The sequence below is a fragment of the Seriola lalandi genome, unplaced genomic scaffold, assembly GCF_002814215.2.
Source record: "Seriola lalandi dorsalis isolate HSWRI2012SDOR001 ecotype SW California unplaced genomic scaffold, Sedor1 jcf7180002054615, whole genome shotgun sequence".
NCBI classification, from domain to species: Eukaryota; Metazoa; Chordata; class Actinopteri; order Carangiformes; family Carangidae; genus Seriola; species Seriola lalandi.
Window position 1 is genome coordinate 230,187 of NW_019525168.1, and position 10,706 is coordinate 240,892.

The following is a 10,706-nucleotide window of genomic DNA, read 5'->3' on the forward strand; positions in this document are numbered from 1 at the left end:
CAGGTGGTGAGACGGCGCTCAACAAAAGGGAACACGAGACGAGGCTAAAATATTAAAATATTCATGGATACCTGCAGTCGGCCCCTTCATGGGCTCTGACCCCCACCGAGACCTCCACACACACACACACCACACGCACACACACACCACACCACACACACACACACACACACACACACACAGGTTTATGTCTCTTCAACACAAAGGGTCAGAAACCCAGCAGATGATTTTATTTTCTTATTTCAGTAGATGAAGCATCTCAAACATCCAAAAATAAAAATAAAAAGATTCGTCTCCTCCAACCACCACATCATGTTTATAATGTGTTGATAACATCATGTTTATAATGTGTTGATAACATCATGTTTATAATGTGTTGATAACATCATGTGTCGTCTTATCTCCACCCTGACGCAGGGATCGGACCGGCTCTTCCATAAAACAGTTGAATCAGTTGCTGAAGGAGATTTTTAACCATAAACTGCATTTAAACCTCGAATCTCCCAAGTTCTGGCTGGACTTTGGTTCCTGGAGAGATCTGGTGACGGCCGTCTTCAGAGTCCCTCTTCACGTCAGAGGGTTTTATTTCCTGGCTGAGATGTGACATAATTAAAAATAACTGCAGTAATTTGAGCCATCTTTGTGCAGCGTGGAGCTTCTCCCTGAAGGAGGCCACAGATGGCTCCAACACACCAGAGATGCTTTTAATGTTCTCTTCAAACAGCCATGGATTTTATTTTTCCTTGATGAGCTCCAAATGTTTCCTGTGTGTGAAGCCTGAGTCACTTCCACAGCTTCCACTTTTATTTACTTTGGAATAATTCCAGCTGCGGATATTACAATTATTATTATTATTATTGTTATTATTTTTATATTTTCAGAGACAAATATAAAGAGTTTACTGTCTCTTTATAATGTTCCTGCCTGTCTTAACAATAAAGCTGGAGAACAAACAACTTGACTCAGTTCATTTATTTAAAAGCTCTTCCTCCTTCATGCAGCTGCATCTTGTGATTTTACAGATGATTAATGATGTCAGATTTTCTGATTCTGTGATTCTCTTCTTCACTCTCTGTGTCTCTGACTCGCAGCAGCTGGAGACCCTGACCACAGACCAGCACCCATCCCGTCCTCTCTTTACAACCCGTCTCAGTCTCTGTTTGACTTCCTGTCTCCTGCTCTGGACTCTGACCCTCTGGTTCCGATCCGGTCTGACTCCGAATCACAATCTCCTTCTCATGTTCAGATCCTGTGTTACTCTTCTCGTCTCCCTCCTCCCTGTCCGTCATCTGCCCCTCCCACACTGCGAGTCCTGCGGCGTCTGCTACGTGGGAGCACAGCGTCTCTCTGTGGCGGACAGCGGTACTGCAGACCCTCCACAGACAGACCCTCTGATCTGAAGAAGTAGAGACCAGGAGGCCGGGGGTCAGCAGCCTCAGGGCGGTCAGAGGGGCGGCGTGGGCCAGTGGGATGTGGGCGTGGCCGTGGAGGCGGAGCTGAAGCCGGTCTGGAGGTTGGATCTGGTTTTGTGAAGAAATGAGCTTCTCAGAGAATCCTCTGCTGCCCCCGCCCCCCCCCTCCTCTGGGTAATGCACCTTAACTGTGGACACTGTCAGCTGCCCATCATCCCCTCCGCTAGCAACAGTTACCAGGCAACCGCCGCCTTGTTGTCCCAGTTTCTCTGCCCAAACAGCCAATGAGTTGATGCCGCTCTGGTGGGCGGCAATGTCGAGGCAGGGGATTGGTGGAGAAGTATCGGTCGAGGAGGAGGTGTCACTCAAATCCCACACTGCAATTTTCCCATCTGTGGCAGCGCTGAACAGCAGCTGGTACCTGACAGACAGCAGACAGCAGCTCAGAGGAACTATACATACTGTGTGTGTGTATATACAGTATATACAGTATATATATATTTACATAGAGGGGCAGAGGCCACAGCTTCCAATATGTCTTCCTATATTTCACTCTTTTAAAATAAGTAACCTACATATTAAAAAAACAATCAGATGTTTTTTTCAAAGAGCTTCAGGCTGAACAAACAGAGGATCACCTGTTTCCTGTTCCGTCTTCCAGGCTGCAGGTGGCGACGCTGAGCACACAGCGCTGATGGTGAAACGTCTCCCACAACAAATCAATGTGTCGTCTGACTTCACTGACCGAGAACAACCTGGAGACAGAGAGGAAACACGACGATCAGCGAGCTGGATGAACTTCATGGTCTCACAGATCTCATGTACGTTTAACTGTCTTCCAGTTCAAAGCGTCACTGCTGAAGAAGAGTTATTATCATTAACTAAAGCTAATGAAATGACAAAAACATTTTGACTGAGATAGAAATAAAAATGAGGATTTATAGAAACTAAGTGAAAGTGTGTCGTGTGTTTAAAAAACTAAAATAAACTAAATCATAGAGAAAATTTGAACTTTTGTTTATTTCATACACAACGACCAACACGTCTTCAACTTGTCTGTTGTGTTCATCTGTCCTCAGTGAACACTTTAATAAAATAAACTAAACTAAATGAGCAAAGCTGCTTTAAAACCTATTAAAACTAAACTGAAAATGTTCTTTTCATTTTTCTTTTCTTTTCTCTCAATAAGTCAGAATATTACAACAATAACAAAAGCTGTCATGTTATATCATATTATTATTATTATTACCTTCCTCGTCTTTGTCTTGTCTCAACAATAAAAATGAAGTACATAAATAAAATAAACTGAAATTAAAAAAACAAAACGTCAAAACAAAATAAAAATGAAAAATCCCAAACTACGATAACCTCGTTTAGAACAGCTGGAAGACAAAGTGTTTTTATATTCTAACATTTATCATCTCTTCTCCTGCTGAGAACAGGTGAGTGCACCAACCTGACAGCTCCGTCACTGCAGCCCAGAGCCAGAAGAACAGAGTCTGACCTTTGACCCGACACCACCACAGACATGTACCTGAACACACAGGAAACAGGCCACGGCTCATTTCTTTAACTGTAGAAACCTCTTCTCTGCATCCTGTAGGCTAATAATAATAATAACAATAATAATAACAATAATCACATTAATAATGATAATAATAATAATAATAATAACAATAATAATAACAATAATAACAATAATCACATTAATAATGAAAATAATAATAATAACATTAATAATAATAATGCTGGGATAGGCTCCAGCCCCCCTGTGATCCTACTAGAGGATAAGCAGAAGAAAATGGATGGATGGACAATAATAATAATAATAATAATAATCATAATAATAATAATAACAACATTAATGATAATAATAATAATAATACCACCAATAATAATTATTATTATAACAAAAATAATAACAATAATAACAATAACATTAATAATAAAACCAATAATAAACCAATAAAAATATATACTAATAACCTTTATCGTCCATCAATGTAAAAATTCACCTTTGGTTCCACAGGCTGGTTAAAAACATCGTTGTGACTCACAGACATAAATAAAGAGATGAGTGATGCTGAGGAGTTGCATCATGCAGTGTGTGTGTTTCTAATGAGGGTGAAGGAGAGGAAACCTCTTCTCTGGACACTCTGTAAACTCAGATGATGAAGGTGTGAGGAGAGAACAGCCACTTGCCTCGTCTCTGGATCCATCTTCACCGTCTTGTGTCGGTTCCGCTTCCTCTCCCACTGTTCGTCCAATCGGTGAGCGGCCACCTGGATCACCTGACAGGAGGGGGCCAGTCTCTGCTGGTCCCAGCCAATCAGCAGCCGGTAACACTGCAGCTGAGCCCGGCCGCCGGCTGACACGAGCAGGGCGGAGAGAGACTGCGATTGGTTAACGCTGTGTCCCTCTGTTACCGAGGCGACGGTCCGGACGCTGGAGATGTGGTCGGTGATAACTGAGAGGACTCTGACGCAGCCGGAGGCGGGATGAACGGCCACGATGGTTAAACTGGTGTCCTCCCCCCCAGTAACCACCACCTCCCACTGCCCTCCTCCTCCCCACTCCTCCCTCCTCTCACTCCCAGCTCCCTCTATCCTCCCCAGCCTGCACACACACCCTACCCCCCTCCCATGGATGCCCTCTCTCAGGCCCCACCCTCCGGTCCTTCCCGCCCTCCCCGCCCGGCTCGGTTCCTCTCCTGGGGGCTGTGAAGCCAGGACGGCCCTGTGCTTGATGAAGACCAGAGCTCCGTGTCCAGGCCACACCCCTCTGCTGGACGGCCAGAGGATCCAGGAGCGATGCCCCCCCCCACAAGGCACCGCCAGCAGCCTCTCCTGCCTCACCGGGTCCCAGACCACGAAGTGGACAGAGTGGAAACCAGCGATGACGAACCTGGCTTCTCTGGCCTGGTTGTCACCTTCCTCTCTGCCCTCCTCTTCCTCCTCTTCAAGAATCAGAACTCGCTCCAGCCACTCCATCCCTCTGCAGGCCCGCTGGACTCTCAGAACCTGCAGCCGCTCTCTCTTCTCTTCAGGTTGTTCAGGTCCCACTCTGAAGACTCTGACACAGCCGTCCCTGCCGCTGCTGTACAGCAGTCCTCTGTGTTCACTCAGCGACGTCACTCCCTGTTTCCCATGAACCCCGAACAGGAAGCTCAGTGGCCGCAGCACGTCTTCACTCTCTCGCTGCTCCGCCATCTTTCTTCTTCCATCTCCATCACTTCCATTTTCCTCCTCTTCACTTCGTTCCCTGCCTGTCAACAAACCGTCGTCTCCCTTCTTCTTCTTTCCCACTTCCTTAAACAAAAGCAGAGACCCCCTCCTGTCCCCACAGACCCACAGCGCCTCCTGCGGCCGGGAGTGGAGGCACAGCGCCGCCAGCAGCCAGCGTTTGGCAGAAGGGGGAAGGAGGAAAGGAGGAAGAGGATTTACACTGAGAGTTAAGGAGTCATGTGATGTGACCTCCACACACCAGCGATACACGAGTCCTTCAGCACCTGACGCCAACAAACACACACCTCCTCCTCCCTCCTGCCAGATCAGACTGTGGATCTTCCCTGATCCAGCTGAGAGGAGAATCCCACTCTGAGGCCGAGAGACGGGAAACACCTGAACGGAGCCGCTGAGGTTTCCCACAGCACACAAACTAACTCTGACTGCTGAGTCTGTGGCTCTGATGGAAACTGTTTCCATCACACAGTAGGACTGAAACTCAGACGTCCCTCGCCACACCATCTCCCACTGCCCTGCGCTGTACTGATAGACTTCCCCCTGGTCAGTACAGACCACAAACCTCCTCTGGCTCCAGCTGCTGTCTCCATCCTCTGCTGCTGCTCCACAGATCACTTTAGGAGCACTGAGCCCAGGGAAGTTCAGGTCAGTTATCTTCTCTGTCACTGCTTCCTCGGTCTCCTCCTTCCTTCCCTCACTCTCCTTCACTCTCCACAACCTCACCCCCCCATCTGCCCCCCCTGTGGCCACCCATCTCTCCTCATCTCCTGTTGCCTCGCCGACTGCCAGTGCCCGCACCCCCCCTGCTCGGTGTCCCTTCAACGTCCGAACCACCTTCCCTCCTCCGGCCCAGTCCCAGACTAAACAAGCCCCATCTTCCCCGGCACTGAACACTTTCCCCGGGGAGAGACGCACGGAGAACACCCTGGCCTGGTGTCCATACAGGACCCTTAAACAAGCCGGGTTCTGGTCCCCACACCTCCCCCCAGGACCCCCTAAAGCACCGACCCCCCACACCCTCACACTGCGGTCATCAGAGGCTGAAGCCAGCCATCCTTTCTCCTGGAGGTAAGAGATGCTGAAGATGACCCCACTGTGTCCCAGCAGACGCCGCTCCACTGGAGCTGGACAGTCAGAGTCACTCCCCCCTCCCCCTCCTCCTCCTCCTCCTGCTCCTCCTCCTGCTCCTCCTCCTGCTCCTCCTCCAGGCTTCCAGAGAACCAGCTGGTTGAAAACAGTCCCTCCTACTACAACAGCATCCGCCCAAGATTCATGGACTAGAAGGAGGGCAGAGTAGAGCAGACACCCCTCCCGACAGGAGCGCTGAACCAGGGCAGCTCCTGTACTGACGTCCAGGAGAAGAGCACTGTTGTGGGCCACTGCCACACACAGAAGTGGCTGTTTGTCTCCAGAGAGCCAGCGGACATCCAGGGCCCAGTCCCCTAACTCCACGAGGGGACCCTGGACCTCCAAGTGCAGGTGGTCCTCATCCTGGAGATCCACATGGAGCCTCACCAGCCTCACTGCCTTTCCTCCAAACACTGCCAGGTCATAGGAGCTGGGCTCTGTGGTGGAGCTCCGTCCTGGGGACTGAGCTGATGGACGAGAAGGGATTTAGTGAATAAAGACAAAAACAACATCTGCAGAAATAAACTCTTTACCAACACTACAGATAATATTCCTGTCACCTGAGGTTTCTACATATCTGAACTATTTAAATTCAAAGGAGTTCTTTCATTTGTTTCATGGTTGTTACTAATCAATCCAGCAGATCACTAAACTGTGGTAAACATTTCCTTCTCCTAAGGCTCGTCTGTCTATCTAAGTCTGACTTCACTCACTTCTGTCGATTACAAATAGATAATAACAAAGAGAAAAATAACAACATGTGTTTGTACCAACCATGTTTGTTCTTCCTGTCGGCCCCTGTGGCGCAGCTCTGACCTCTGGGTCTTATTCCATGGACTCTGTGGTGTTGGAGCACGCTCAGTGAGGCGCCGGCCTCAGGGTGAGGCTGAAGCCTGTACACGGTCAAGACTGGACCCTCACCTGCCAGGACAGAACCATCAACTCATCTAGTTAGTATCAACGTGTCTTTCACAATCCTTTACAAAGCCTTTGAGTCCACGTTGAAACAAACAGATGTAGCAGTGACTGGTTTCTTCAGTTGTGTGTAAAATAAATATCTGCATTAGTCACAACAGACAAACAGGACAGTGACTGTGTAGGTTTGAAACAGCGCCACCTACCTGTCAGGAGAAACTCCTCCTGCAGGAACTCCAGAGCCGTGACAGGAGCCACCAGAGCCGCTGTCTGCATGTCTGATCCAAAACCTCAGCTCATGATCACAGCTGCATGAAAAATAATCAGTCACAACAAACACCTGTTCCACACGTGTTGAGTCCGGTCACCGTTAGCCTCCGTTAGCAAAACAAGCGAGTAGCAGCTTCCTGTTCTCCAGTTATTCATAAAACAAACGTAAAGAATGAAGAACAGTAACAGCGTTAATGTCGCTACAGGATTTACTCACACAACAACTCAAACACTGAAGAAACGTGTTTCTAATCTTCATGAAATCATCTTTATTTCACATCCACGACCAGAAACCTGGAACACATGTGTTTCCGCTTTGTCTTCCGTAGTTTAAACCAATCAGGCGGCACCGCCGGCTTTCTCGCTGCTGATTGGTTAGAGAAAAGGCTGGCCGTGTTTCTATTGGAGGGAACGACAGACGTTACCGACCAACGTTGAGTTGTGCTGCCTTCAAGTTTTTCTGTAAATAATACATTTGATTTTAACGTGTCTCGCCACTTTGTTTACTGGTTCATTTCTTTAACTGTCGTTGCCATTTTTCTCAATACAAAAATATGTTTTAATTTCTTTACTATAGTATTATATATAGCACTATTTCTTTACTTATTTACTATACACAATTGTGATTTTCCTACACTTTGTCATCGTTTTCAGTTCTTTTTAGTATTATATAAAAATACCAGACGTCAAACGAAGTAGCTCTAGTAGATGGACCTTTAGATTTCCTAACTGTATGTGAAAATATAGTCATTTCCATCAAAATGCCAGTGGAACAAGATGAATCTGGATCTTCCGGGTAGACCGTGAACGCATCAGGAGGCAGGAGAAGGTAAGAGGCTGTCCGTTAGTAGCGGAGCTGCTAACTTCGCAGCTAACTATGCCTGGAAAATGTAAATTCCAGGACTCCTGGCTCTCCAAGGACATTTACAAGGAGTGGCTGCTGAAGGACATGCAGGACATTCACTTCGCCAGGTGTCGGGCCTGTTGTAAATCTATCAAACTCCAGACCATGGGCGAGGCTGCTCTCACCAGCCACGCAGGGGGAGCTGGCCACAAAGCGGCGGTCCGCAAGCTAGTGGAAGGTAACAGTGAAACAAGCACGGACAGACACACACACACACACACACACACACACACCGAGTCTGAGTGTATGAGATACTGCACAGCTGGCTCCTCTGTGGGCTGTGATGCTGCAATTCATTTACCTCCAACAGCTGTTTGAAACATCTGTCCCAGGTCCTCAGCCACACCTTTTCTGAGTGTTCTTAATGTGCATATATTAGATTTCTGCATGACAACAATAAACACACCTTGCAGTGTAGTGTAGTCAGTTCACAGTAATAATAATAATCCTGTATCACTTACTCTGAGCTCTACATGTTGTTAGACCTTTAAAAAGTCAAGTCAGAACTGTGATTGAAAAGTTTAATTTAGTTTTTAGTTTCATTTATTTGCACAGAAGTTTCAGTGAGATATTACACAGTAAAAAGATATGTAATAAAACAAATAGAGATAGTGCAGGAGAGGAAGGAAGCCCCTTCATTTCAACCAGTCATTGAAAACAACCACATGAAGCAATTCAACATCAAATACACAAAGAACACGGAGAGTCACAAAATTATATTTAGATAAAAGATGAAAGTTTTCTGCAGTTTCCAGTGAAACAGTTTAATAGTAATAATGAAGCCATTTGGTTTTTTGTCATTTACTAAAAGCCTTTGAGGGATTTATAGTAATTGTGCTTCATCAGGCTGCAGAACTAAACACTGTCTGTTCTGCTGCACTGAAGCATGTTCAATTCAAACAGTTCAACTCAGAAAGAAACTCCCCTGGAAAAGAATGAAATCGTCCTTGAATGTAGTTTCAAAGTGTAAAATGTGAATGTAAAGAGAAGGATTTCTAAACTTTATTTACAAACCTCAACCTGAAACTTCTTCACTGACGGTAAATCTGAGACTGACGTTGTGGATTTTCTCATTGTTTGAGTAAAGATTTACAGCCCTGAATAAATCCATGTCTACTTCACATGCAGACGGATATCTCATTACTTATAAACTCTGAACAGTTGCGTTTGGTGTTATCCACAAGAACACGCTGAACAATGTGCAGCATCTGTGAAGGTGATGTTGTACCTGTTTCCACCAGAAGGAGGCGCTCTCTGCTCATTTTATTAAACTGCATTAACCTGCAGCCCCTCCCTGTGTCTGTCCTTTCAGCAGGAAATCTGATGATGATAAATGCTGCTGGGCAGATGAACGGCACCATCACTCAGGTAAATATCAAAGTACTCATTATGCTTTATATTTATTTGATATTTATATATTTAAACCAAAGAACAGCATGATGATAAACCTGCAGCAGCTCCTGGTGATGGATTAAGATTCATAACTCGACATTAATGTAAGAAATGTTGCACCAGCATGAAACGACCCCTGAACTCACTCTGTTCCTCCCCAGAGTGAAGACACCAAGGAGCAAGTGACCGTCTGCCTCCAGCGCGACGCCTTGGACAGAATAACAGGCAGCGACTGGTCAGAGCAGCACCACAGCCCCACTTCAAACTCCACCTCCCACAATGCCGAGCTACAGGATGTGGCTTTTCCCTCTGCCTACTTCACAGCTCCAGGTACCCACAGATAAAGCTCTGCCACCTGTCCAGTCTCCGTTGCCTAGAAACACAGTGAACATTGTGTCGTTAAATATTGATGTCGATCAAGATCGGTTGTTAATGAAGAACCTTTCATGTAAACAGCTGATCTCTACACGTTGTTTATTCAAATTAAAGGAAAAAAGCAAAGTTCCCTTCACTGCCCTGTTTGAACTTTGACCCCGCAGGCACCTCCAGGCTCATCAGCCATCGTCTCCACTCATCAGGCAGCGAGGCGGAAGACGCCGGCCGCCGCTCGGTCCAGCACGACTCCGTGGAGCTGTCGAGTCTGGAGCAGCAGCAGAGGACTCAGGCTCTGGAGCAGCAGCAGCAGATGAAGATCCTGGAGTGGGAGAACAGGATGAAGGTTCTGGCCTGGGAGCAGGAGCTGGTGAGGGAGAAGAGGAGAGCGGCCCGGCAGAAGGAGAAGGCCTTCAGGATGAAGAAGGCGTACTACAAAGCCAAGTTAAAGAGGATGGGCGAGGACGTGCCGCCGTCTTCCTCCAGCAGCAGCGATGAAGAGGAGAAAACCTCTGATCCCACAGGATGAACTGATTTAACTTGTGTTTTTATTAGTGTTTGTTTCACACGTCTCTTTTCTCTACATGTCATGGAACTGTTGCTATTTTTATACATGGTTTTTGTACTTGAATGCAGAGGGAAGTTTCTCAGCTGCTTTAAATCAGCTGTTTTTACACAGAGAGAAAATGAGTGAATGAATGAGGCTGAATAAGGAACATGACAATGACCTTCTGAGGTAGATCGTCATCTGGATCATTATCTGGATCTTGGTGCAGATCCAGATAATGATCAACTCCATGAAGATGTCGGATTTTTTCATGAAGATTCAAACATTAGAAACATGTCAAAAAATCCTGGCTCCACCTCTTCAACCAGCTCCTCCCCCTCCCTCCAGCTCAGGTGCAAATCGGTTCAGTACTTTTGTTTGTCAACAGGATTACATGTCCTGTTGACAAACAAACCAACAAACACAGGTGAAAACTGGGAGGTAATTAACCCAAAAGGTGAATTAAAAGTACATGGAAATGCTCTGGTAGTAGTAATGAGTTACTTTGCACATCTTGTAGAAAT

At 46.5% G+C, this 10,706-nt stretch overlaps 2 protein-coding genes and 1 long non-coding RNA gene across 5 annotated transcripts in view; 1 reads left to right on the forward strand and 2 right to left on the reverse strand.

Annotated features, from left to right (window-relative positions):
* Positions 1 to 215: 215 nt before the first annotated feature.
* Positions 216 to 7,314, reverse strand: wdr6 (WD repeat domain 6). Of its 2 annotated transcripts, XM_023419991.2 has the most exons (7): positions 7,185 to 7,314; positions 6,904 to 7,005; positions 6,557 to 6,703; positions 3,615 to 6,249; positions 2,869 to 2,946; positions 2,051 to 2,167; positions 216 to 1,833 (listed from the first exon to the last, which is right to left on the reverse strand). In XM_023419991.2, the coding sequence occupies exons 2-7, from the start codon at positions 6,971 to 6,973 to the stop codon at positions 1,017 to 1,019; spliced, it is 3,864 nt and encodes a 1,287-aa protein (XP_023275759.1). In that variant the 5' UTR covers positions 6,974 to 7,005; positions 7,185 to 7,314; the 3' UTR covers positions 216 to 1,016. The 2 variants fall into 2 exon arrangements, with proteins under 2 accessions (XP_023275759.1, XP_023275758.1); XM_023419990.2 differs by having other exon boundaries at positions 6,904 to 7,314.
* Positions 7,315 to 7,761: 447 nt separating this feature from the next.
* On the forward strand, positions 7,762 to 10,664 carry fsbp (fibrinogen silencer binding protein). The gene is made up of 4 exons (XM_023419980.2): positions 7,762 to 8,049; positions 9,184 to 9,239; positions 9,425 to 9,593; positions 9,803 to 10,664. Exons 1-4 carry the CDS (start codon positions 7,845 to 7,847, stop codon positions 10,162 to 10,164), a joined length of 792 nt encoding a protein of 263 aa, XP_023275748.1. The 5' UTR covers positions 7,762 to 7,844; the 3' UTR covers positions 10,165 to 10,664.
* Positions 8,379 to 10,706, reverse strand: part of LOC147818356 (uncharacterized) — a 4,284-nt gene continuing 1,956 nt past the window's right edge. Inside the window, exon 2 of one of the 2 annotated variants that reach the window (XR_015438038.1) lies at positions 8,379 to 9,957. This is a non-coding gene — a long non-coding RNA (uncharacterized LOC147818356). Of the gene's footprint in view, positions 10,003 to 10,706 lie in introns of both variants that reach the window. The other variant, XR_015438039.1, reaches the window with a different exon arrangement.

Excerpts from the sequence above, each read along its gene's own strand:
- fsbp (XM_023419980.2), top strand. The coding sequence starts at position 7,845 with ATGCCTGGAAAATGTAAATTCCAGGACTCCTGGCTCTCCAAGGACATT. Across the intron at positions 8,050-9,183 it reads GGTCCGCAAGCTAGTGGAAG|CAGGAAATCTGATGATGATA; the intron begins GTAACAGTGAAA and ends CTGTCCTTTCAG. Across the intron at positions 9,240-9,424 it reads TGAACGGCACCATCACTCAG|AGTGAAGACACCAAGGAGCA; the intron begins GTAAATATCAAA and ends GTTCCTCCCCAG.
- wdr6 (XM_023419991.2), bottom strand. The coding sequence starts at position 6,973 with ATGCAGACAGCGGCTCTGGTGGCTCCTGTCACGGCTCTGGAGTTCCTG. Across the intron at positions 2,947-3,614 it reads AAGATGGATCCAGAGACGAG|GTACATGTCTGTGGTGGTGT; the intron begins GCAAGTGGCTGT and ends CTGTGTGTTCAG. Across the intron at positions 2,168-2,868 it reads TGCAGTGACGGAGCTGTCAG|GTTGTTCTCGGTCAGTGAAG; the intron begins GTTGGTGCACTC and ends CTCTGTCTCCAG.